This window comes from Rhododendron vialii, chromosome 3a, assembly GCF_030253575.1.
Source record: "Rhododendron vialii isolate Sample 1 chromosome 3a, ASM3025357v1".
Taxonomy (NCBI): Eukaryota; Viridiplantae; Streptophyta; class Magnoliopsida; order Ericales; family Ericaceae; genus Rhododendron; species Rhododendron vialii.
In genome coordinates, this window is record NC_080559.1 from 29063069 (window position 1) to 29089495 (window position 26427).

General features: G+C 39.2%; 4 protein-coding genes, 1 long non-coding RNA gene and 1 pseudogene across 5 annotated transcripts; 4 read left to right on the forward strand and 2 right to left on the reverse strand.

Annotated features, from left to right (window-relative positions):
- The first annotated feature begins 2344 nt into the window (after positions 1-2344).
- On the forward strand, positions 2345-2779 carry LOC131321321 (secreted RxLR effector protein 161-like). Its single transcript, XM_058352316.1, has one exon. It carries the CDS (start codon positions 2345-2347, stop codon positions 2777-2779), a length of 435 nt encoding a protein of 144 aa, XP_058208299.1.
- A 1934-nt stretch (positions 2780-4713) lies between these two features.
- On the forward strand, positions 4714-6474 carry LOC131319680 (UDP-glycosyltransferase 88B1-like; annotated as a pseudogene).
- Positions 6475-7179: 705 nt separating this feature from the next.
- Positions 7180-10079, forward strand: LOC131319681 (UDP-glycosyltransferase 88B1-like). The gene is made up of 2 exons (XM_058350057.1): positions 7180-7226; positions 8152-10079. The coding sequence occupies exon 2, from the start codon at positions 8183-8185 to the stop codon at positions 9584-9586; it is 1404 nt and encodes a 467-aa protein (XP_058206040.1). The 5' UTR covers positions 7180-7226; positions 8152-8182; the 3' UTR covers positions 9587-10079.
- A 4085-nt stretch (positions 10080-14164) lies between these two features.
- Positions 14165-16905, reverse strand: LOC131319682 (uncharacterized). Its single transcript, XR_009198017.1, has 2 exons — positions 16581-16905; positions 14165-14362 (listed from the first exon to the last, which is right to left on the reverse strand). It is a non-coding gene; the product is annotated as an uncharacterized LOC131319682 (long non-coding RNA).
- A 3173-nt stretch (positions 16906-20078) lies between these two features.
- LOC131319683 (ABC transporter G family member 8) lies at positions 20079-22189 on the reverse strand. Its single transcript, XM_058350058.1, has one exon. The coding sequence runs from the start codon at positions 22043-22045 to the stop codon at positions 20276-20278; it is 1770 nt and encodes a 589-aa protein (XP_058206041.1). The 5' UTR covers positions 22046-22189; the 3' UTR covers positions 20079-20275.
- A 3114-nt stretch (positions 22190-25303) lies between these two features.
- LOC131319685 (late embryogenesis abundant protein At1g64065-like) lies at positions 25304-26427 on the forward strand. Its single transcript, XM_058350059.1, has one exon. The coding sequence runs from the start codon at positions 25579-25581 to the stop codon at positions 26200-26202; it is 624 nt and encodes a 207-aa protein (XP_058206042.1). The 5' UTR covers positions 25304-25578; the 3' UTR covers positions 26203-26427.

Consider the following 26427-nt stretch of genomic DNA (forward strand, 5'->3'; position numbering starts at 1 on the left):
GTTGCAGATGGTACCGTTCTGTTCATGGGAAATGCGTCAACTGCATCAGTTAAGGGAAAAGGCAAAGTGGACTTGGAGTTCACTTCTGGCAAGACGCTGACTCTTACTGATGTGTATCATGTACCGAAAGTTAGGAAGAATCTCGTGTCTGCAAGTCTACTTAATAAGTATGGTTTTAAAGTAGTGTTTGAGTCGGGCAAAATTGTTATGTCCAAGGGTGGTGTGTTTGTTGGCAAAGGCTATGTAACCGAGGGGATGTTTATGCTTAATATTAATAACACAGTTGTTTCTGTTTATATGCTTGATTCTTTTTCTTTATGGCACACTCGTTTAGGACATATCAGTACAAGAAAAATGGATTGCATGATTAAATCAGGACTAATTCCTAAATCTGAAAATGATATGGTTGATAAATGCAAGATTTGTTTAGGATCAAAGATAACCAGATTGCCATTTCCTAAAATTGAGCGGACTTCTTCATTAATTGAATTGATTCATAGTGATGTATGTGATTTTCATAACACTCCAACTAGAGGCGGAAAACTTTATGTGACAACATTCATAGATGATTATTCGAAATTTTGCTATACCTATTTGCTTCATTCCAAAGATGAAGTACTTGATAAATTTGTTGCATATAAGGCTGAAGTTGAAAATCAATGTGGTTTGAAGATAAAACGTCTTAGGTTTGACAGGGGTGGTGAATATCACTTCCCTGATTATTGTGAATCAATAGGGATAATTCATGAAGTAACTGCACCTTATACACCACAACAGAATGGAGTGGCCGAAAGGAAGAATAGAACTTTATTTGAGATGGTGGTTGCTATGCTAAGCAATGCAGGATTAAGTAAAGGTTTGTGGGGCGAAGCCATACTTACCGCTGCTTATATCCTAAATAGAGTACCTCTCAAAAAGTCTAACATTACTCCATATGAACTCTGATAAAAAAGGAAACAAAACTTGAGTTATTTTAAGACTTGGGGATGTAGGGCGATTGTGAGATTGCCTGGACCTAAAAGGAAGAAACTGGGTCCAAAAGGAATCGAGTGTGTATTTCTTAGATATGCTTTGCACAGTTTAGCATATAGGTTTCTAGTGGCCGAGCCTAATGATGTTGTGTCCATCAACACCATCATTAAATCTCGAGATGCAGTGTTCTATGAAAATAGATTTGACAGAATTCCAAGGTTAAAATCTAGTAAATATTTGGAATCTAATAAAGATTTGGAAGAGTTTCCTTTGATGTCCGAAGAGGACAACGAGCCTTTAGAGGTTCCAGTTGAAGGAAATGAACCTGAGGAACAAGTTGAATTGAGAAGGAGCAAACGAGTTCGGACAGAGAAAACGTTTGGTCCTGATTTCATAGTTTATCTAGTTGAAGGCACTAGAGAGACTTCATGTGCTCACACTGTATTTTCACTTCACGTTGAAAATGATCCTTTGACATTTGAGGAAGCAATAAAATCGCAAGACGTGGCTTTCTGGAAAGAGGCTATCTAAGATGAGATGGACTCTATCATGGGTAATAATACATGGGTTCTGGCAGATTTACCACCTGGTTCTAAGCCAATTGCTTGTAAATGGATTTTCAAGAAGAAAATAAAAATTGATGAAACTATTGATAAGTTCAAGGCCAGACTTGTAGTCAAAGGTTTTACCCAGAAAGAAGGTATTGATTACTTTGATACCTATGCCCCGGTTGCTAGAATCTTAACAATTAGAGTTTTCATTGCTCTTGCTTCTATGTACAAGTTTGAGATACACCAAATGAATGTCAAGACTGCATTCCTTAATGGTGAGTTAGATGAGAAAATCTATATGAAGCAACCAGAGGAGTTTGTTTGTGCAAGGTTATGAGCACAAAGTTTGCAAGCTTATAAAGTCTCTTTACGGACTTAAGCAAGCACCGAAGCAATGGCACGAGAAGTTTGACAAAGTGGTTGTGTCAAATGGTTTTACAATACACCAATCTGATAAGTGCGTGTATAGTAAATTTAATGGCAAACGAGGAGTCATTATCTGTTTGTACGTAGACGATATGCTTATTTTTGGTACAGACCAAGAGAGCATTCAGAGTACAAAAGTTTTTCTTTCTGCTAATTTTAGTATGAAAGATATGGGTATTGCTGATGTAATATTGGGTATAAGAATTAAAAGAAGTGGTAGTCACTTGATTCTATCCCAGGAACATTACATTGAGAAGATTTTAATGAAGTTTAATCACTTTGAAAGCAAACCGGTGTCTACTCCGTATGACTCTTAATCACCATTGGATCTTAATGAGGGGAGAGCGGTGTCACAACTAGAGTATTCTAGAGTGATTGGCAGCTTGATGTATGCCATGACAAGTACAAGACCGGACATTGCATATGTGGTGGGGAGACTTAGTAGGTATACTAATAATCCTGGGCATGTGCATTGGCACGCAGTATATAGAGTACTGCGGTACCTTAAAGGGACTATAGATTATGGAATAATCTATAGTGGATATCCTTCGGTTCTAGAAGGATACACTGATGCTAATTGGATTACTGAGCAAAATGATCACTCGTCAACGAGTGGTTGGGTGTTTACACTTGGTGGAGGGTCAATCTCCTGGGGATCTAAGAAGCAAACGTTGATAACAGACTCGACCATGGCAGCCGAGTTTGTAGCATTAGCTTCTGGTAGTAAGGAGGCAGAATGGCTGAGAAATCTGTTGCTGGAAATTCCAGTGTGGCCTAAGCCTATGCCACCTGTATCGCTGCATTGTGGTAGTCAAGCTACGTTATCGTGAGCGTATAACCAAGTGTATAATGGAAAGTCCAGGCATATAGGACTTAGACATAGCAGCTATGTGAGACAATTGATTGTTGATGGGGTGATAACCATTGATTTTGTTAAGTCAAGTCAAAACTTGGCGGATCCTTTTACGAAAGGCCTTGCAAAGGATTTGGTATTGAAAACATCAAGGGGAATGGGACTTTTGCCCAATTAGTTTAATCACACCTGGTGGAAACTCAACTCAACCGGTTGACACTCTCAATCTCTTGAGTTCAATGAGAAACTACATCATATGTCGTGATTGAAAACACTTTAAAGCTATTTTACACATTCTAAGGTAAAGTGTTTTGTACCTATAATGTGATACAAAGGAGGTTGAACTACTTAGTTCTTAATAGATTGTTTTGTGCTAATGTTATAGGAGCACTGATAACGATCTACCTATGTGAATGTGGAGGTGGTGCCGCTTCCTATAGGTCACAGGGGCTAGACCTTAGAGCGTTCATGAAATCAAGATAAAAGACCCAAGGCCAATTCACGGGTCAACCGATTGGGATATCTGCATTATTTAGAGGATTATGTGTGAGACACGTCCGGTTGGTCGACAGAGGACAACTAGTTCAAAGACACGTCTACTATGCTGCCCTGACCAGCTTTGATAAGTTTTACTAAGTGAATAGTTCAAGTCGCAAGACACTATTTATGTATGCATAAACCTTGTAATAAGAACCGAGAATATTTCATCTGTATTTCGAAAATGGTGGGGGATTGTTAGAGATTTTCAAAATAAAAGAGTCGTCGATTTTGGTTTTGTAAATTTTCTTTGTTTCCTTAGAATGCTTGTTTTCCTCTTTGTGAGCTTTGTCCCACATTGGTTAGCTGAGAGATGTTGGAGTAATATATATTAGAAAATATTCTTAATGTAAGTAACTAATGATCTAGTGTGGTGCTTCGCACCATATCGGCAGAGTCGGTACATACTAACACACGCGCGCGTGGGCTGTGGTGCATTGTGGCGCTTTAGCGGCGCACTTTGCACGTCAGCTCTTATTGCGAGGTGGCAGTAAAGTGGCGCTGACGTGGATGACGCATGTCATAAGCGTGGCAGGTGAGTCACACGGGGTGGTTCCAATCGGGTGCGACTCGTGTGTACGGGTGCGCTAGTCCGTGAAGTTGCGATCGCAGCCGTCGGCCGCGAATAGGCTCGATCCAACGGATTGGATCAAATCCGATTAGGTGTGAGTGAAACAGCACACCAGTTCGGTGTGACTGGATGTGATTGATCGATCTAGACCGTAGGGTCTGATCCAACGGTCAGACTAGATCGGTTGCATACCCATTCTCAATGAGTGCGTAGAGGCCTATAAATAGACCACAATTTAGCAAAATTTCAGTGCTCATATACACACAAAAAATCCGAAATTCCACATTTCTCTCTACCACGATTTAGCAAAATTTCAGTGCTCATATACACACAAAAAATCCGAAATTCGACATTTCTCTCTATATTTCCTAGCATTCATTCTGCATTCTGTTTTGCTGCAGAAAACAGAACGCAGTGATTCTCGGTTCTTATTTCCGTTCAGCAGGTATTCTGTCCGTTTCGTTAATGCAAACGCAAACGGAAAGAACTTCGAGTTCGGGTTTCGATTTATCTTGAAGGCAAATTTGCTATAACTCTTTGCATACCATCTGGTGGGGGCAAATACTGTCTTTAGGAAAGCGACATAGTCGTGACTCAAAGCGTGTTTCAGATTTGGTGGAGATTTCGCTAACAATTCAGAATTTGCAGCAGTCAATTTTTCCAACACCTTATACATATCAAAAGTGACATGTACAAAGAAATTTTACCCGAAAATTACTAGAAATGCATTATTTATAACCAATCATAAAATAATATATTTCAGGTAAAATTTCTTTACACGCATCCCTCCGTACATATACTTGGAACAACATCGCAAAACCATAGCACTGCAAACTTAAAAGCTACTCTCTCTCTCTCTCTCTCTCTCTCTCTCTCACAATGGAGGACACCATCATACTATACCCATCTCCAGGAATGGGCCACCTAGTTCCAATGGTGGAGCTAGGAAAGCTCATACTAACCCACAACCCTTCATTCTCCATCATAATCCTCATCACCACCGCACCGTTCGACACCGGCTCCACCTCCTCTTACATCAAGCGCGTCACCGTCGCCACTCCTTCCGTCCACTTCCACCACCTCCCCACCATCTCTCCTCCTTCCACCACCTCCTCGGACAACATCGCTGCACTCGCCTTCGAACTTCCTCGGCTTTACAAATCGAATCTCGACCACGCACTTCAAACAATGATCTCCCAAAAATCAAGACCCAAGGCTTCTATAATTGACTTGTTTTGCAATTCCAGTTTTGAAGTCTGCACAAACCTTGACATACCCACTTACTACTTCTGCGCCTCTAGCGCTAGTAGCCTCTCTGCACTCCTATCACTTCCAAAAACTCATCAAATTCTCTTAGAGAAAAACAAAGACCCAAACACGTCTATTGAATTCCCGGGAGTTCCACCAATCCCTACTCCTGATTTGCCTGGGCCTTTCATTGATACTGAGGGAATTGCTTATAAGAGTTTCATTGGCACCGCAATAAACATGGCAAAATCAGCAGGAATCTTGACAAATACTTGTCACGCATTCGAGCCGAGAGCCGTCAAAGCGATATCCGATGGGCTCTGCACTCCGAATTTGCCACCTCCGTCGGTTTATTGTATCGGACCGATAGTTGCGAACAGCGGCGAGGATCACGAACACGAGTGTTTGAGATGGCTCGACTCGCAACCGAGTCGAAGTGTTGTGTTTCTCTGTTTTGGTAGTATGGGGTTGTTCAAAGCAGAGCAATTGATGGAAATGGCAATTGGGTTAGAAAAAAGCGGCCACAGGTTTTTATGGGTAGTGCGTAGTCCACCCGCAGATGGCGAAACCAAGAGCATTTTAGCAGAGCCAGATTTGGATGTGTTGTTGCCTAATGGGTTTTTAGATAGAACTAGAGGCAGGGGATTGGTGGTTAAGAAATGGGCACCACAAGTGGCCGTGCTGAGTCATGACTCAGTGGGTGGGTTCGTGACTCACTGCGGGTAGAACTCGATACTAGAAGCGTTGAGCGCCGGGGTGGCAATGGTGGCGTGGCCATTGTATGCGGAGCAGAGGTTTAACAGAGTTCTTTTGGTGGAGGAAATGAAGGTGGCTCTGGCACTGGAAGAGTCCGAAAGCGGGTTTGTGAGCGCGGACAAGTTGGAGAAGCGTGTGAGAGAGTTGATGGACTCAGTGAATGGGAAAGGGGTGAGAGAACACGTTACGGAAATGAGAGACTGTGCTAAGGCAGCAAGGGGTGACGGAGGGTCGTCTCGTATTGCTTTGGCCGAGTTGGTTGAGTCCTGGAAAAACAGCTGATACCGAGTTAACTCGGGTTTGGTCTCAGTCATCAAGAGTCAAGCAGATCATCCTCCACATATCTTCAAATTTGTCTGATTTATTCGAGTTTCATAAAATATTAAGGGTTTCGACTAGTAGACAACGGACAAATATGTCTCCTCGAAATAATGTTGGAAGATTTTTTTTTTTTTTCTACTTGATATGTAGAAAAAATACTCCAGTCTATTATTTGTAAATGAAAACTTGTACACGTATGTTGAATTACTGATAGATTACGCAGTAGATTGTAAAGCCAAGTTGTTCTTGCAAACTACTACTCATGTTCAATAACATGTTAAAAATCCAATGGTTCTGAATTCAGTATTCATCATGGAGGAAGTAACATATCCCGCATTTTTTTGTAAAATTGTGTCTAAAATACCTTGACCAACCAATCGAGGAGAGGGAAAAAATCCGAAAGCACACATGAAAAGATACTCAAGAGATTATAGTTGGTTGGCTCGAGTTTTTCCCATTTCTAGTCCTTTTTAGTGTTTATATTGTTCATAACTCAAAATGATTAACAAAGTGTAAGATAAGTGTCACATGTAACAAGCATTTCTCGAAAGGAAAGTCTGAATACACAATTGTTTTGGAAGATACCAATCCTGAAACACAGTAGACAAGTCTTAGGATGAGTTTAGAAATTGGAAAAGATAAAGAAAAGAAGAAGAAGCAGAGAAAATATCAACTTTTTAATGTTGTTTGGTTCTAATTTAAAAGGAACAACCAGTTAAAAGACAGAGGAGATGGACAAAAAGGTTCTTTCTCACTTTCTTTGTTTATGTCTTATCTTTCCTTTCTTATTGTCTTTGACTATTTGGTAAGCCAACCAACTAGTTAGGTTCTGCTAAACCAGACAATGGAGAACCGTAGGTGGATCTAGACAATATCTAACCTTAACTAGACCAGAAGTATCTTTTGCCATAAATTTGGCATGTTAACATATGCATGACCCTAAATAGAGTCATTTTATACCCGTCGAGAATTCTCAGGTTTATCAAGGGGAGTGTTCTTGAGTTTTGTTCCTGAACCTTTGGCTCACACAGCATCCGCAGGCTCTGATTGGGCTGGGGATCATATAGATGGATAGACGGTTCAACACTGGTTATATATTGTTTGTTTTGGGATTAAATTTCAGGCAAGGGCAATTGCACACTGACTATCACACCAGAGAAGATGAGGAAAACCTGGAGAAATTCCCAAATTAAGAAACAATTGCTCTGTCCTCAACTTCACTGCAAGATCGAGCCACCGTATATTTGGTCGGTTTTCGGCCACTTTTGGAACCGAACCGGTGTAATGGGTTTTATGTTTTCACAAACCGCAACCGACTAATTTTGATCGGTTCAGTAGCTTTTTGTCCGGCTTGGTTAGGCTGGTTTCATCGGGTGGTCGGTTTGGAATGTCGTGCTTTACCCGAGGATCAAACCAAACACACTCACACACGCATTAATTTCCTGTGAGAAAATTTTCCACTATTTAATTAAACTTAAAAATAATTTACAAAAAACTCTCGCCAAAAAACTAACTAATGCAAAAATAATTCATTTGGCTTATTAGCCGAACAACCCCTAAGCTGTCCAGGGGTTAGTTGAGGAATTCTGTTGGTGGTTGTTGAGCTCAGCTGAGGGCTGTTAGATAGTACTTTAGGCGCCATTCGTTTTGGGATTTCGGATTTTTGGATTTTTAAGTAAAGAGCGTAGAGAGAAATCGAATAATAATTGAAAATATAGATAATAATTGGAAAGAGAGAAAAAGAAAAATGAGTTAAATAATTGAAGAAAAATAAGATAACGATTAGAATTCAAAATTCAAAACTCAAATCGAACGGGTCTTACCGCTTTTGATTACAGTAGTTGGTGGTTACAATTATAAAGAGAATCCTTATTAGTTAGGCACGTATTTAATTGCTCTGGTCTACACAATACAAGATCTCTCTCTCTCTCTCTCTCTCTCTCTCTCATGGAGGACACCATCATACTATACCCATCTCCAGGAATGGGCCACCTAGTTCCAATGGTGGAGCTAGGAAAGCTCATACTAACTCACAACCCTTCATTCACCATCACAATCCTCGTCACCACCGCACCATTCGACACAGGCTCCACCTCCTCTTACATCAGCGGCGTCTCCACCGCCACTCCTTCCATCCTCTTCCACCACCTCCCCACCATCTCTCCCCCCTCTTCCCTCACCCCCTTCGAACTCACCTTCGCACTTCCCCGGCTTTACAACTCAAACCTCCGCCACGCCCTTCAAACACTCATCTCCCAAGATTCAAGACCCAAAGCTTCTGTGATTGACTTCTTTTGCAATCCCAGTTTTGAAGTCTTCACTAGCCTTGGCATACCCACTTACTACTTCTTCACCTCCGGCGCTGGTGGCCTCTCTGCACTCCTAGCAATTCCAACAACTCATCAAACCGTTGTTGACAAAATCAAAGATCCAAACACGTCCATAGATTTCCCAGGAGTTCCACCAATCCCCACTCCTGATCTGCCTGAGCCTTACTCTGATCTTGAGGGAATCCCATATAAGAGCCTCTTTAGCGCCGCAATCAGCATGCCCAAATCATCGGGAGTCTTGACAAACACCTTCATTGAATTCGAACCGAGAGCTGTCAAAGCGATATCTGACGGTCTATGCAATCCGAGTTTGCCAACTCCACCGATTTATTGTATCGGACCGATAGTTGCGAACAGCGGCGAGGATCAGGATAACGAGTGTTTGAGATGGCTGGACTCGCAACCGAGCCGAAGTGTCGTGTTTCTCTGTTTTGGAAGTACGGGGTTGTTCAAAGCAGAGCAGTTGATGGAAATGGCAATTGGGTTGGAAAAAAGCGGCCACAGGTTTTTGTGGGTAGTGCGGAGTCCACCCACAGATGGCGGAACCAAGAGCAGTTTAGCGAAACCAGAGCCAGATTTGGATGTGTTGTTGCCTAATGGGTTCTTGGACAGAACTAGAGGCAGGGGATTGGTGGTTAAGAAATGGGCGCCACAAGTGGCCGTGCTGAGTCACGGCTCAGTGGGCGGGTTTGTGACTCACTGTGGGTGGAACTCGATACTAGAAGCGGTTGGAGCTGGCGTGCCTATGGTGGCGTGGCCGCTGTACGCGGAGCAGAGATTTAACAAGGTTTGTTCGGTAGAGGAAATGAAGGTGGCCCTGGCGTTGGAAGAGTCAGAAGGTGGGTTTGTGAGCGCGGACGAGTTGGAGAAGCGAGTGAGAGAGTTGATGGACTCGGAGAGAGGGAAACGGGTTAGAGAACGGGTCATGGAAATGAGAGATGGCGCCAAGGCTGCATTGGGTGAGGGAGGGACGTCCCGGGTTGCATTGGCCGAGTTGGTCGAGTCATGGAAAAAGGGTTGATTTTAAAGAGTCAACTCGGGGCTTGGTCTCGGTCAAGGTGCATGACATCTCGTGCAACTCAAAATTCGAAATTCGAGGAATAAAATGGCATCAAATTCGGATCGTAGTCATAAACTCACCATGTTATCGGTTGTTACTTTAGGGAAAGGGACAGAAGATTTTGAGTAGTTCTCTTCTTTTCGGATTAAAGAAAAGGTAGATTCTCCGGCATCCAATGGCTCAGATTAGGGGTAGAGATTTATTTAGGAAATTGATATTCACTTTTTCTTTTGTTATCTGTAACTTTTTTTTTTTTGTTTTCTAGTGTTTAAGTGTTTGTATATTATTTTTTGTTAAAAGATGAAAAAAAGGATATGGAGAGCAAAAAAATGAGTGTGAATATCAATTCCTTGCGGATAAAAAAAAATATCAATTTCCTTAATTTGATATTGTCCGAGGTATGTTGTCCCAAATGAGAAAGAAACATATGAGAAATGTTCCAAATTCGTAACTCCTGTCTGTAGTTTGTAACTCCTGTTTATTAGAAAGACCCAATTGGGGGTGGCCCTCGCCCCATAGCGAACCTTTCGTTCCGTCTTGCTCTCCTCTCCCGGGGCCGGATCCGGTCAAATTTCCTCCAAATAGTTTGGTCAAGTTTTTGCATTTGAGCCGTATAAAAGTATTTTGAACGGTCCAGATTTATTCGTGATGTTTTGGAAATTTTGTAATTAAAATTGTTGCCGAACAAATCTCGGCTGTTCAAAACACTTTTGGATGGTTCCGATTCAAAAACTTGACCAAATTGGTCGAGGAAACTTGACCGTATCTGACCCATCCTAGACTAGGAAAGAATAAAACCGTTTTACTTTCTGCACGGTTCTTAATAAGTTTCTATATCTATCTATGGGGCTGTTTGATAAAACTGAAAACTGAAACTGAAAGCTGAAAAATTAAGTACTGGAAACTGAAGGCTGAAATTTTTAAGCTGAAAAGCTGTTTGATAAATATATTAAGTACTGAATTAAAAAAATGATGAATTAATTTTGTTCCAATTCTATCTTAATTTACTAACGGTCACAATATACTTTTGGTAATGGTGGTGGAGTGGTGGTGGGGGAGTGGTGGAGGTAGTAAGAGTGCTGGTAGTGGTGGTGGTGGAGTGGTGGTGGTGGTGGTGGAGTGGCGGTGGTGGTAATGGTAGTGGAGTGGTGGAGGTGGTGGTAGGAGCGGTGGTGTGTGGTGGTGTAATGATGGTAGTGGTGGAGTGGTGGTGGTGGTGGTGGAGTGGTGGTGGTGGTGGTGGGGGAGTGGCAGTGGGGGTGATGGTGGTGGAGTGGTGGAGCGGCGGTGGTGGTGGTGTATTGATGGTAGTGGTGGTGGTTGTGGTGGAGCTGGTGGTGGTGATGTGGTGGTGGTGGTGGAGCTAGTGGTGGTGGTGGTGGTGGTGGAGGGAGTGGTGGAGGGAGTGGTGATGTGGTGGAGGAGGAGTGGTGGTAGTGGAGGTGGTGGTAGTGGAGTGGTGGAGGTGTTGGTGGAAGTGGTTGTGGTGGTGGTATGACGGTTGAATGTAAGTACACAAAAATTCAGTCAGAATTAAGTAGCTCAAAGCTACTTAATTTTTTTCAACTTTTTAGCCTATATTTTAAGTGGTACTTAATTTGTTAAGTAATATGAAATGTAGTTATCAAACCTACTGAATCACTTATTACTTAATTGATTCAGTATTAAGTGCTGAATTTAGGTTATCAAACAAGCCCTATCTCCACTAATTATCACTTATTACATGAAAATTCTTGGAAAATAATAATGTTAAAATTGTTTTTATTGGTGTCAAAATTCTACTGCACAAAAGACTTATATCATGTGCAGTGTACAAATTTTTTATGCACTGAATTTTTGACACAAACAAAAAAAAAATTGACAATATCACTACCCAAATTTTTTCTCAAAACTCAACCAAACAAAGCGTACATTACAATTACTTCACAGTTTCTCCTTCACTTTGTTCCCTTCCCTTCTCTTCTCTGTTAACTTTTTTATTTTTACAAAACAAATTCTCGCAAACGATGAAGAAAAAAAAGGGGGGCTCTCAGCTAAGGGTCATCATCGGGTCGGTCCAGCCCGTCAAGTCACTACCCAAGCCCGCCTATGCGCTAGGCTGGGCTGAGCAGGCTTTTTCTTTTTTGCTGGTCAGGTTACATATCATAAATTGAAGCCCATACCCAGCCCACGGGCTAGCCCAATTGACGGGCTGGCAGGCCAAAAGCCGAGCGGGCTGGAATACTACTTTTCTTTGGGGGAAAATGACGGCCAAAGATATTTTTTGATAATCAATACCCATCAAAGACATTTTCAGCATTAACAATTGTTCTTAGCATGTCCTTGGAGGGTATTAATTATCAAAATACGTCATGGGCTGTCATTTTCCCTTTCTTGGGCTACTGCTGGGCAATAAAATTTTGTTGGGCTTAAATTTCCTTGGGCTACTACTGGACAATGTCCAGAAAGTTAGGCATAAACTAAACTAAGGGAAAAAAGAAAGGATTTTGTGGGATTTCGGGCCCGTGGATGGGCTATTGGGTGGGTACCATAGGCGGGCTTGTGGGCGGGCTCAAGAGCAGGGCCTACGGGCAGGCTGAGTAAAAATGCATAGGCCCAAGCCCGCCCATTACAAACTACGGGTTGGGCTAGCCCACCCGTTTCACGGGCTCAGGCCAGATGACAGCCCAATAGGCCGGGCGGACTTAGAGTGGGTCGCAGGCCTTCGAACTAAATGATGGCCCTTACTCTCAGCCAATAGCAAACAGGGCCTGGACTAATGAAATACTACATGGGTTGTGGCTTGACATTGTATCTTGCGGCCCAGATATTAGCAGATACTCGTCTTGGTTGAATTTTTACATGAGTGATCCGAGCCTATTGGTCCTTAGGAAATAGCTTTTTCTAGGGCTAATGAATGAATCAATTTGATGGGGCAATTTTTTATTTTTTTTTGAATCAAGCTGCTCAAGCTCGACTTATGTTTGACTCATTAAAAGTTGTTTGGAGTTGACTTATTACAAAAACAAATCAATCTCAAATAATTTTTCTTTTCACTTTCAAGCCTTTTTAATCAACATTGAATATCCAACTACTCGGCTCAATAAATTCATATTCTAGTATAATCTAACAAAATCAAGCTAGTTAAGAAAATTGAAGTATTTTAACTAGTTTGCGATCTTACGTACGTGCTCTAGCTACTGGAATTTATTTGATATGGGAATGGGAAATAATTTTTACACTCCACCCTTTTACAATTCACATACCTTTTTTTGTCTTTTATCATCATGAATTTACAATGTTGTCATTGGATGTCTTTATCATCGAGCTAATGGACTTTTTGGCCTCTTTTATTGGGCTTTGCCTCTTTTGGAGTGTTTTTGGGTTTCACTGTATAATTTGGGCTTTTAGGCTCTTCGGGTGTTATGGACTTTATTCTCATTTGTATGCATTTCAACTTTTGGTTAGATTTTTTTCTCTATTTTTCTTAATAAAATGTTACTCTTGCCAATAAAAAAAAGTATATTGAAAAAAGGGCAACATTATAAATTTACTAGCGAATGAGTCTGTGCCTGAAGGCATGACACAATACGTACCGGACACTACTAATTAAATTACCCTTTTATACTTCTAACCAACCCGATAACGAACCAAACGTTTTTAGGAAAAGATTTTGTAAATAAGCTTCAAACAAACATCAAATCAATTTCAAGCAAGTGAATTTAAAAAAAAAGAAATACTACCAGTTACAACTACTAACAAAAACAAAGCTGCTCAAGTTTTGCAAAAAAATAATGATCACAACCAAAGCCAATTAAACTCGATCAACCATGCGGCTTCTACCTTGACGTCTATGCAATAGAAAACCTATCTCAGTTTACTCTCTTAAGCCGCAGCAACCCACAACAAAAATATAACCCTACCTCAAACGTTTCTTCAGTCCAATAAACTGCCCACGTTCAAAGTTAAAACTTATCTACTCTAATTACACAATCAACCCAACATTATTCTTCCATGTTAAATAATCACTTGTAGGGGAAGAATTCCCGATTTAACACAACTTAGAATTGAATAAGGCTAACTGATGCCAAAAATAAGCGGCCCAAATATAACACATACTCACGTATACACATTCAAATTAGATTAACCTTATCGAGCAAAACAAAATATAATTTATTCGAGTTTAGATGAATTTTTGAAATAAAAGTAGTATAGACTAAACAATAATTTTTTTATTATAAAGGAGTTTGAAAAAGAAAAATGAAAGATTTAATTATTCGCATAAAAAAATATTATATTTTTTTCTTCAAAAAATGGGATGTTACACTTTCAACCTCCATAACTTTTGCAAAATGTGCATAGAGCAGTTTTAACATTCAATCAATTAAGTTATATACCAAAAACTTGCATATTTCATCAATGCTAAGTAAGAGTGAATCCTAATAACAAATGAGCATGTGCCTGAAGACACTTATTCAAAAGCATTGACCAACGGCCAGGACTCACTCAATTTTTAAAAATTCTACCACCACACAAATACTCACACACCCACTCAACATAGGATCATCAAAATTTAGTGCATTGAATTTCAAAACAATCAAGCAATTTTAAGTTAGGGAATACAAATCAAAGAAACTGACTATAGTACAATTGCATGTGCTAAGGCTCACACTAACCTAAACCAACTACTCTATTTTACTATTGACATAAGCTATCTAACAAAGGACCCAATAACTCCATCTCCAAGATCATTGATACCTGAAAAAATAAAAAATCACACTCATGTTAAGATGAGAGGCAAAATATGGTTTCTTTTATACTTTATTTCATGGAAGAATTGCCATAGTCAAAGAATGCAAATCAATCTTGTGTATTTGATGTATATTATAGAAAACCGGAGGGGCCATATTACTTTTGAGGCTAATGCTCGTGTGTTTTAGAGAGAAGTCATACAATCAACTTAGGTGAATAAAGGAAGCTTGCATTCAGAAATCATGTTTTCATCCTTCTTGAGCACATTATACTTTTTGTTCTATGTTAAATAGGACATGAGGTCTAATAATCTTTGCATTCTAAAACTAAAAGCAGAACTAACATTTGGTGGATTATCAAAAGAGGTCATGGACCTGCTTAAGACATAGATGGTTGTGCAGTGGGAGCTAATAATTGAAAGCTGTTTTTCATGTTATTTTTCATGTTACACCAGCAGTTCCAAGCCCAAATGCACATCAAGTCTTAACATAGGATATATTTTCGATGTTAACCAAATAATTGCTAATGTCACGTGTTGGACACTCTAGGGATGTGCAGCACGTCGAGGACACCTGAGACAAATATGAGGTGTGCCCATTAAATTTTAATGTTTGTAATCATGGGACACGCTGACACGCAGGGGACATGACAGGCTGATTTTATAATTTTTTTAATATTTATCAAGTAAAATATTTTTACTCCCACAGCAATGGGACACAAAAGTAATATGTACATTTGCGTATGTATATAGGCATGTAAAATCAGCCGATAATGCACATGGCTAGGAGTCTCATCCTAATTAATTAGTGACTAAATATAGGTTTGCATAACTAAAAAAAATAGAAAATTTTGCCAATCAAAAAAAAAAAAAGTAGAAAATTTTCGTGTACCTAGTCATGTTCGTGTTCCTTGTAAAAAAGCATTTATCAAAGAGTCGAGTATGTTATAAGAAGAACTGATAATTATGAAACAATAGGGAATAAAATCATGATTGGTGGAGTAGCACATAAAGGAAACTTTGATCAGGACACCACCAACACTGAGTAATATCTGGTAAAACGGATCTACTCAAATCAAACCACTAAAGGGACATCTGATAAGAACACAAAATTACACATAACAAAACAAAAGAGAGGAAACAGAAAATGAAAGAAAAGAGAAAATAAAGCATAGGAAGAGATAGTCCTTCGGTCGGGTAAGTGAACATCACATTAGATTCTTATGGGTGAGCAAAGTCAAACGCACCATCATGAACTCCCATTTTGAACCCAAAGTCATACACACCTAATGAATTTCCATTTTGAAAGGAAATAAACAAATTCCACTTATAAAATCCATTTTAACAGAAGTATACCCAATAATGATTAACTTCGGGAGTTTGCGTAAATGCAAACAACCAAACACAGAATGCAATAGCAATCAGCACTGCGTGCGTGTGCGTGTGTGCACAAGTAAAAAAAATCATCCTCAAATCTAAAGTGTCTCTTCGCCAATTCTAGAGCATGAAATATGGACAAAGAAACAGAAGCCACGCATAATGCAAAACTCAATGAATCGGAAAGCCGCATTTAGAAAAACTTTCAGGACCCAGAAGATAGAAATAATGACTTCAATTAAGCTCAATTAGCTTACCAGATATAAAACTTTGCTACAGAAAAATGAGTACAGTTTGAAAAAGGCATACATTTCTCCTAGTCTTTAGTCCTGTATGGCCAACAAATTCCCCTACCAAATTAGTTCTCCTTTGGTAAAATTCCCAGTATTGGAAACAACTAATACTTGTCAATTCCTCTTCATTTGCCTTTTGTCGGCCCCACCATCTTGGAAACTCGCAAGGAAATTGCCGCTTATCTACCAAAACCTCATCAACTAAATACATGCTCAACAAAATCCACAACAAATTCCACAAAGTGATTCAAAACCCACAAATCATCAGTCCAAAGAAACTACACTCGCTTTACAAACCCACAACAAATTTCGCAAAAAGTATTCAAAGGTAATAATAAAGAATGAAGAGGGCATCCTAATTATGCTTGCAAAAAATACAAACCTCAACTAAAGGAAAATAATAGAAGGTATTCCATAATTGAAGGATTAAGCTTCACAAACTCAACATGATCGAATGATTTGATTGCTTTTTTACCGACCTTGATAAAAGGTTTACAAACTCAACAAAAAAAGCCCTAATGTTGGAAAATCGAATGATTTGATCAAAGCTTTTTACCAGCTTGGGGATTTTTTTAGAATTGTTGAATTAAGTGAAGCTGCCACCGATTGGAGTGGAAGAGATAATGGCAGATGGCTCCGATGACGATTCAGAAGAGTTTGTAGCAGCGGCGCCACTTCCAACCGGATCATCATGAAACTCCGTCGAAGTTGAAATCGCTGAAAATGAAGTCGTAGTCGCCTGATACTCTTAAGATGGGTTGAGACTGCCTTGTAGAGAGCAGGGATGTCAAAGGAGATTTGAAATTTGAACACATCTGTTTTGAAATTGCAATATTGAGGCCTCTTTTGAAGGCTGGCATACATGGGAATTAGCTATCCACGGCTGAAATTTGGTATCGAAAACTTAATTAATTGTGTCAAATTACCATATTAGGAGTCATAATCTTGTTTCTTTTCTTTGTTTTAAATTTTGATTTACATTCTAAAACTCAAAAATAGAAAAGATATATATAAATCTACCATATAAGGAGCCATATATTATTTCATTTTTTATTTACCTTTGATTTTTCTTATATAATTCGAAAATAAGAAATGAGAATAAGATTATAAATAGTCATTTTAGTTGTATCTTTCTATTTATCTTTGATTTCCCTTCTAAAATTTGAATAAGGAAATATCGAAATAAGATCTACCATATAAGGAGCCATATATTATTTCCTTTTTTATTTACCTTTGATTTTTCTTATAAAATTCAAAAATAAGAAATGAGAATAAGATTTTAAACAGTAATTTTAGTTGTTTTCTTTCTATTTATCTTTGATTTCCCTTCTAAAATTTGGAAAGAAGGAAATATCAAAATAAGATTAGGAAACAGTAATTTTAGGTTTCCTTTCATCCTTCTCCCAAATATTCAACTTACCAAATATACCAATCCTTCTCCCAAATACTCGAAAATATTTACCAATCCAACGGTCCAAAATATAAACAACCCTCCCATATTATATAGATTATATAGATGTGAATAAAGACAAAATAAGAGTGTGGATGGTTAAAAATAGAGTGTTGAAATCACTACCATATGGGAATAAACAAAGGGAAATAATTCCCACATTTCCCTTTTTACAATCCACACTTCTTTTTTTTGTTTCCATTCACATAAATTTACAAGGTTACCCTTGAAATTTTAAAGGGTTTGGCAAAGTGGGTATGAGAAAACAATAAATGTTTGACTATAAGGTTGCTTGTTCGAATCTCACAGAAGCCAATAGTCTCAAACCTTGGGGCCGTTGAGGTTTATGCCCTGTTATTACCTTCAGGCCCCCGGACCTAATCGAAATGCGCATAAGCTAACCTAGACATCTGGTTATCAAAAAAATATGTTGCCCTTGAATGTGTACAAAATGTATTGAAAAAAGAACAACATAGTCAATTCACACAGATACAAACAAAAAAAAAGGTTATGTATAAAAAAGTAAGTGTGAAAATCATTTCTCTAAACAAACTAAAATTCAGATGGTTTTTCAAAATAGTTAAATTTTCAGATCAACTTGAATAATTCATTACTCTCATTTCGCAGCCATAAAAATACACAATATACGCAGCTAAATTTTCATCGGACCTGATTATTCTCTTTTATAGAAGCAAAATAAAACTGATAATTCAAAAATGAAATATCTGATTTAAAAAATGGGGAAAAAGTGGAATGAAACAAGGATATATAAAGGGACAAGGAAGAATGAGTCATCACGTGAGTGGGTAGCCCAAAAGATGGAACCCGTGAAGATAAAAGCAGAAAGCACTGATTCAATTAATAGACAGTAGTACTACTAGCTAGCTTACAAAAATGAAATCAAATTGGCTTGGTGGCGAATGAACCAATCCGATCCCAGCAGAACTTTTGGAGTTTTCTGTGATCCGATCGACAAGTGCACTATTACCACCCTCGGATGCTTCACTTTTACTTTGGATAGCTACCCCGTGACATAACACCAATGATCGATATATACTGTACTGGTACATAGTATATATATACGTTCCAATATAAAATCGATTACGAATGTTATCGGAGCTGTTCGATACACATGAAGCTAATACGTTTGGGATTCCCGCATATAATATGATTACGAAATAATTATATCAGATGATCATTTTAGGTATTTAGGCTCAATTATTAGTAGAGATGAAGATATTGCTGATGATGTGACCCATAGGATCCAAGTGGGGAGGCTCAAGTGGAGGAGAGCTACTAGTGTACTATGTGACAAAAGGATACCCACAAAATTGAAAGGAAAATTCTATGAAACTGCCATAAGACCAGCGATACTTTACGGTACAGAATGTTGGCCTATTAAGAAGCAACAGGTGAGCAAGATGAGTGTAGCGGAAATGAGAATGTTGAGGTGGATGTGTGGTAAGACTAGACAAGACATGATTAGAAATGAAACGATTCGTGAGATGGTAGGTGTAGCACCTATAAAGGAGAAGTTAAGGGAAAATAGGTTAAGGTGATTTTGGCATGTCCACTGTAAACCAGAAGATGCAGTAGTTAAGAGAGCGGATGTGATAGCTTTAGGTAGCAATGCTACGGGAAATGGTAGACCAAAATTGACATTAGATACTGTTGTGCGCAAAGATATGAGTATAATGGGTTTGTATAAACTAGTGACCCTTGACAGAACTTAATAGAGGAAAATGATTCATGTAACCAACCCCAAGCGATTGAGACATAAGGCTCGGTTTGATTTGGTTTGATTATATATTCATACTTTCATATGAGTGCCAATTATTTTGGGTGACATAAACATTAATTAGGTGTTTATTTTTTGCTAGCCAGATATCCGAGTCACTTACGCGTTCCTCAATTAACTTTGAATGATCAATCGACCTCACCGTTTACTAGCGGGGCAGTGTTCCATAGTACTACTATATACCATTATTTGCGTCCCAATATATCTATGCACATAGATAGACGGACATATCAGCCCAACGTCTTTTTGGTCTCATTTTAGTTGGTTGCAGATGAGGTTTTGGTGTTTGTAACTATGTATGGATTAGTTAAGACAAAAAATAAGAAGAATGCCTAGGTTGAATGGATGATGGAAAGTAATACTATCTGAGGTCATATTTTACATGTTAGGTTGAGTTCCGCTGAGATTTTTGAGCTTTTTTTGTTTAGTATTTATTAAATTTTTTTTCTTTACGTTTATTAATTTAAATAAGTACAAAATAAATAAAAACCAAAAAATTCCTTAGCGGAACTTAACCAAAAGTTATCATGCAGAATGTTTGTTGGGATGTGGAAATTTAAATGTTATTATGAGTGGAGTCTCAATTTAACTACAAAAACTGTTCTGACTCGTTTTGACCCATGTGATTCGGTTAATTCAAGAGCACGTAAGTTGATCCAGCCAATAAATTGATAAAGACTTTGCATATATGTGTCAGAGGAGACGTCACAGATTAAAAAGATAGATGGAGTATAAAACAAACAGTACTCTCCTATATAAAACAAACAGTACTCCTATATACCAAACCACTAATGAAAAGACATTACTGAATAAAAACATGTTTTTTTCTTATTTGGTTATTACATTTCGAAAAAAAAAAAAAAACAATATTGCTTGGAACAGCCAAATGAAACCCCATTTCTACATAATCCTCACATCCTTATTAACCTATCAAACAAAGAGTTAAAAAAAAAAAAATACAAATATTATGTAGAGATCGAATCAACAATCATCAGAAACGCTTTCACTTCTTGGACCTCGAAACCCTTCTGATCAAAACCAACCACCAAAGCACCCGATAGAACACAAAGAACCCAATCAAGATGCTAATATTTTTCCATCTTTGCCCTCCATGAAGCCCTCTCTTTTCCAACACATCACGTCCACTGACCATGCACGTCTTGTTCTCATCAAACCATATCAAACACTTTGACACCAGACAAGAGTACTCATTAATCAAAAGGGCATCAAGGGCATACTTGTACATTGATAAATAATGCATGAAAAGCCAGTACTTAGGCAAGCTCTCCGTCGATATGAAGTAACCGGAAAACAGAAAGAAACAGCCGAGAAATATCGTGAGAAGCGAAGTTCCAGCAATGTAGTTCGGAGCGAAAGAGCTCAAGAAGAGAACAAATGAGTTGGCCATCAGAACAATAACCCAAATCACCAAAACAAAGTAAGCAAAAGCTAACCAAGTAGAACAAAGACCCACAAGAAAATAAACCGAAACCGAATATAGAACAGCTATGGCCAGCAAATAAGGCATGAAAACAAGTGTGTTGGCGATGAGGTATGAGGATAGTCTGTAGACCCCACTTGAGGTTTCCCTAAGGAGAATTGGCCTCTCATTGAGGAAAATTGGGAGGGTTTCAGTTGTGGAGGAGAGAAGGAAAGTGAGAGTGAATGCAAATAGGCCTAATCTCTTCTCAATTCCATTCTTGTCAAACCCAATGTTAATGTATATTGTACCTAAAACAAGTCCCACCACAAGTGCTTCCAATGTGTTTGTTAATAGTAGTTGTTTTGTTCTGAAAATGATCTTGCAAAACCTAGTGTACAGAGTGAGGATCTCACGAACCCTTGAGCTCTTATATCTGATGGAGGAGGAAGTTGTAATTTCACTAGGAGGTGGTGGTGGTGGTGAAGATGTTTTGGGTTTTGGTTCAATATCTTCAATTTGGTTAAGTATTTCCATGGCATACTCCAAGGCATTGAGCTGTTGAGGGACGGTTTTGCCCTTGGATAGTAGAAACCCTTCGAGTGAGGAAACTGCACCATGGTGCACAACGGCTCCTTTGGATAGAAGGAGAATTCTGTCAATAGTGGAAAGAATCTTGAAGCTCGGCTGGTGGATGGATAGGATCACGGTGCGGTGACGGGAGTCCGCGACTGACCGGAGGGTGTGGATCACGTTGAAGGCCGAAGCACTATCAAGCCCTGATGTGGGTTCATCCAGGATTAAAACCCCGGGGTCGTTTAACAGACTCAGCCCAATTGAGACGCGGCGGAGTTCACCGCCGGAAAGACCGTGGGCCAGCCTTGTGTGGGCCTGGTGGGTAAGTCGTAGCTCGGAGAGGAGGGAGGAAACAATGGAGGAGATGTTAGGGTTTTTAGGGTTTAGGAGGGTGGCTGAAAAGGCGAAGGTTTCGGAGACGGTGAGGAGAGGTAGGCACGCGTCATGTTGAGGGACATACGCCGAGATTTTCCGGAATACGGAAGGGAGGAGGGGGGAGGAGTTGAGGAGGAGAGAGCCACTTGTGGGGGATGTTTTGGCAGCTAGAATGTCTAGCAGTGTGGATTTTCCGGCACCGCTTGGGCCAACGATGGCTAGGATTTGGGAGGGGTGGGCGGAGAGAGAGACGTCGCGGAGGATGTAGGTGGGGGGTGGTGCGGTGCAAGGTTTGAAGAGGAAGCTGGTAGTGGTGGATTTGGTGTAGGATATTGAAAAGGCTGTTATTGTGTAGGTTCTGGTGTTTTGAGTTGGTGGTGGTGGTTGGGAGGGGTGTTCCATGGAGGAGGTGGTGGAGATGGGAGGAGGGAGAAAGGTTGAGTGGAAAGAGAAGTGAGAGTGTGGGGTGGAGTTGTGTTGGTGAGTGTGATCTCCATGAGTTTGAATTTTGTGGAGTATAATGGTAGGGGAGGGCAAGAGGTTTCAGAAATACTGTAAATTGTTTTGGGGAGGGCCCATAAGTAGATCAAGAAGTTACTTGTTTCTTAATAAACACGTTACCATATAAATTAATACTTATAAAAATACAGTACCATGCCGTAGGTTGTTATGCCGCTTATCCTTGCTCTCTTCGATCTTTGCAAACATTATAGTCACATAATAATAAAATTTCTCTTTCTTTGTCGTTCAAAAAAAAAGAGTAGGGCCTCTTAATCTTCAATGTTTTGTTCTCTTCCTTTTTCAAAAAAAAAATTTCAAAAAATTCCCTCTAGATTTCTTCTATTTCTAACATTTCTCTTTCTATCTCTCTCTACTTATTACTCTTACTATTTTTCAAAAAAAATTTTAAAACACAAACTAAACAAAGCAAAATTTTTTGGGTAAGTGGAGAATTTATTGAACAAAAGGATCTAATATATTAAAGGGGCATACCCCCGTGAGCAACAAAATAAAAACTAACTACAAAAACGGAGACAGCGCGCTATTAGAAATGTGTATAGACCCCCATCACCTATACACTCTCCACTTTACCCAAACTAAGCCTAGCAGACCAGATCTCATACATCAAAAATACGTCTAGGCGGTTGCCGCACTACACCGTGTAGTGCGGTCAATCCAACCGTCCATCTCGGTATGGACAGCTCGGATTTAATCCGAGCTCCTACTCGTCCGTGTCATCGATTGTTTGGATCCCAATCCGAACCGTCCATTGCCGAGATGGACGGCCGGATCGACCGCACTACACGTGTAGTGCGGGGGGTGCACCATAGCACCCCCAGGTACCGTCTAGGCAAGCACCACAAAGCACAGTATGGACTTATTGATATAATTTTTTGTGCAATATAGATCTTATTTGATAGATCTTGATGAGATATTTTCAATGGTGTAAAGAAAAAATAAAAACTTATTTTTATAAGTACATTATTTTTAAGTTTGAAAATTGTAAATGAGTAATTAGTATTTTTAAACCTTTAGCGAAACAGGACCTTAATACGGTGTCAATGTTGATAACAATTTTAGTGTTCAAAATCTTACCATCAGCCTAATTATCAGAAATTAGTACATCTTCAGTTGCTTATGAAAAAGAGTCTACCTTATGTCCATATTCATTAATGTCCTCTCTCTCTCTCTCTCTCTCTCTCTCTCTCTCCATATGTCCATATTCATTAATGTCCCCTCTCTTTCTCTCTCACATGCAAATATATCATGTAGCAGCATGTACGTACTAGTTGGTTGCACAAGTGGACGAAGGCAATCACGGACGGTCATCCATTTTAATGCAAGCCCGTCGTCATGTGTAGCCTCTTGGCTCTTGCTTCCTGTTGTTCCTAGACTAGACAACTAAGCTTCGTATTTTTACGGAGTATTTTTTTTTGCTTATATTGTATACATTAGCATGGATTAATGAGATTTTAGGGTTAGCACAAAAAGATTCAGATGCTATTCATAATCCTAACTCTTAAAATCCATCTTTTATGGGACTCAAACCGAGGTCTCCACGTAGACCAGAAACCCTAACTATTTTGTATTAGAGTATGGGAAATTATTGTACTTTGCAATCTGAACTAAGGCGCGGCCTATAGATAGTGGATTAGTGGGTCAGAATTCGTGTTCACGGACGTAGCCGGCCCAACTGCTTTCTAATTGGTCTACTTATGCGGCTCTAGGTCAGACCTGCCAACCACCACGTGTTCAAATTAACCTCAGAGACAGTAGCTAGCTAGCTCCTTTTCAGCTGTGATGATATACAAATATCCTTGGTCGCCACGGTTTGTTTTATGTGTTATCTCACCAAATTCCATCTTCAACTCAAAACCATGGCGTGAGACAATTTAATTGACATGGTTTTTATACTTTGATCCAAGTCAAAGGCAATAATATATTTTCAGATAAAAGGCGTTCGGATATTATACATATATTTTATTAGGTTCAAATATGGCTCAAGATATTAGACATATGAAATGAGTGTTCGACTCTATCAATACAAACTTACATATGCTAACAAATGATCAAACTGTTTGACTTTGAGCTCGTGTTTGATCGTTAAAACTTCTTAAACTAGTTTGTTGCTTAAATTAATAAAGCTTGCACATTCTTGAAGCTCTTTGATGCCGAATGAAAGTAGTATATCATTCAAGAAATAATTTATTTAGTTTGTATTATTTTGATAGGGAGACTTGCAATTTTAGAAATAGATATTCTTCTTTTATTTAGTTTATTTAGTTGCTTTTTAATAATTTCACTGTCAAGAAGAATAGTTAGGCCTCGTTCGGCTAAATAAGTCAGTTTTGTCCTTATTCAAAAAAAATTAGTATTTTTTAGTTATTCGTCAATTTTTTAGAAATTATTGCATCGTCATAACGTCATGACGAGAGGAATCTAAAAAGTAAAAAATTATGATCAAAGTCCAATTTTTTTAATAAAGACGAAAAAATTGGCTTATTGGCTTATTTTTGTCTTTATTAAAAAAAATTATGTTTCGATCGTAATTTTTTACTTTTTAGATTTCTCTTATCATGATGATGCAATAATCGCCCAAAAATGACGAAAAACTAACAAATACGAAAAAAATTTAAATAAGGACAAAAAAATATGCCAGTCGACTTATTTAGCCGAACGGGGCCTTAATTTCTAATTTCACAGCTTTTTTTTCTCTATTTCCTAGTGTGTAGGATTTTTTCCTACTATAAATTGGGTTATAAGCGTTAGCGCAATTTTATTTATTATTATTATTGAATAAAAATAGTCTAAAAGAAAGTTTCTCAAAATCTATCTTATTTGTGATTATCCTTGTCCCACGCTCATCTTTATTTTCATACGTCTTCTCTACATCACTTATTAAATTTTCAACCTAACTCGAGCAAATTACTATCCTGCTCACTCAATTTATGATGAATAAAGAATTTTAAACTACTCGAGATGAGCTCTTAATTAGTAAATAAACTTAAACATTTCTTAAAACTCCTTTTATTTTCAATCTGAACTCGAGCAATCGCCACTCAATTCGTTCGGCTCGTTTATCACCTTGTCCTTCCCAAAAAAATAAAAAAAAAAACATTGACCTTAATTTTACAAAGTCAAAATATCGAAGACATGTTGGGAAAAAGGGCGCCTAATTTCCGTTGAAGGTCCAACATCCGGTCCTCTTTTCAACTTCAACCCTCACATGTTCAAAATAGTTAGGTCTCATTCCTATCCTAATCATCTGTTACTACTCCACTCATCACCAACTTCCCTCCATCTCACTTCAAAAACCATCTCACAAACTGCTATATAAATCCGAGTCGTATCCACCTATCCTTCCAAATCCATCTGATCAAACGAAGAAAACCCACCAAAAGAAACAAACAAACAAACAAAGCCAACGAAACAGAATGAAAGATCAGGCGGTTCAAATGGCCATCGCCATTCTGGAATCGGCCGCGGCAGATCACACCGAGGAGGCCCCGAAAAAGAAAAGCCCGTTCAAGAAATATGCCCTGATCGCTCTCGCCGTCCTCGTCTGCGTCGCCGTCACCGTCACCCTCGGTCTGGTAATCCTCCGCGTGAAGACCCCCAAGTTCCGTCTGGCCTCCGTCGCGGTTAACGATCTCAGTTTCACCAACACTACCACCTCGGCCTCGTTTGACATCAGCCTTGACGCGGTTTACGCCGTCAAGAACCCGAATTACGGCCCGTTCAAGTATCGGGGCGCTTACGTTAATTTATTGTATCGGGGGAAAAGGGTGGGGAAGGCTCGGATAGTCGAGGGAAAGGCCAAGGCTTTGTCCACTGCGGAGGTGGGCTTCAGAGTGAGCGTGAGTTCTCGGGATTTATGGGCGGGTTCGGATTTGGGTCTGGATATCGGGTCGGGTATGGTTTGGTTGAGTGTTGGATCCCAGTTGAGAGGGGAAGTGGAGTTTATTAAGGTGATCAAGAAGGACAGAAAACCTGAGATGAGCTGCACCATGGCTGTTAATTTAGTGGATAAAGTTGTTCAGAACATGAAGTGTGCCTAGCTCATTTGCCTAGACTCTTGCATATTCCTAGAAGGTTAAGGGTTCGAATCTCCGAACTTGTGTGTTTGTAGTTTTTCTTTAGAGGGCTCTTCTTTTTTCTTCTTTTTTTCCTTTTCTATGATAGGCTTATTTCTTTTATCAGTTGAATTGTCGGACTTTGTTACCTCATGGACACACACAATTGATGTAGTGTCTCGTAATTTATATTTTGTAATTCATATCTGA

Excerpts from the sequence above, each read along its gene's own strand:
- LOC131319681 (XM_058350057.1), top strand. The coding sequence starts at position 8,183 with ATGGAGGACACCATCATACTATACCCATCTCCAGGAATGGGCCACCTA.
- LOC131319685 (XM_058350059.1), top strand. The coding sequence starts at position 25,579 with ATGAAAGATCAGGCGGTTCAAATGGCCATCGCCATTCTGGAATCGGCC.
- LOC131321321 (XM_058352316.1), top strand. The coding sequence starts at position 2,345 with ATGACAAGTACAAGACCGGACATTGCATATGTGGTGGGGAGACTTAGT.
- LOC131319683 (XM_058350058.1), bottom strand. The coding sequence starts at position 22,045 with ATGGAACACCCCTCCCAACCACCACCACCAACTCAAAACACCAGAACC.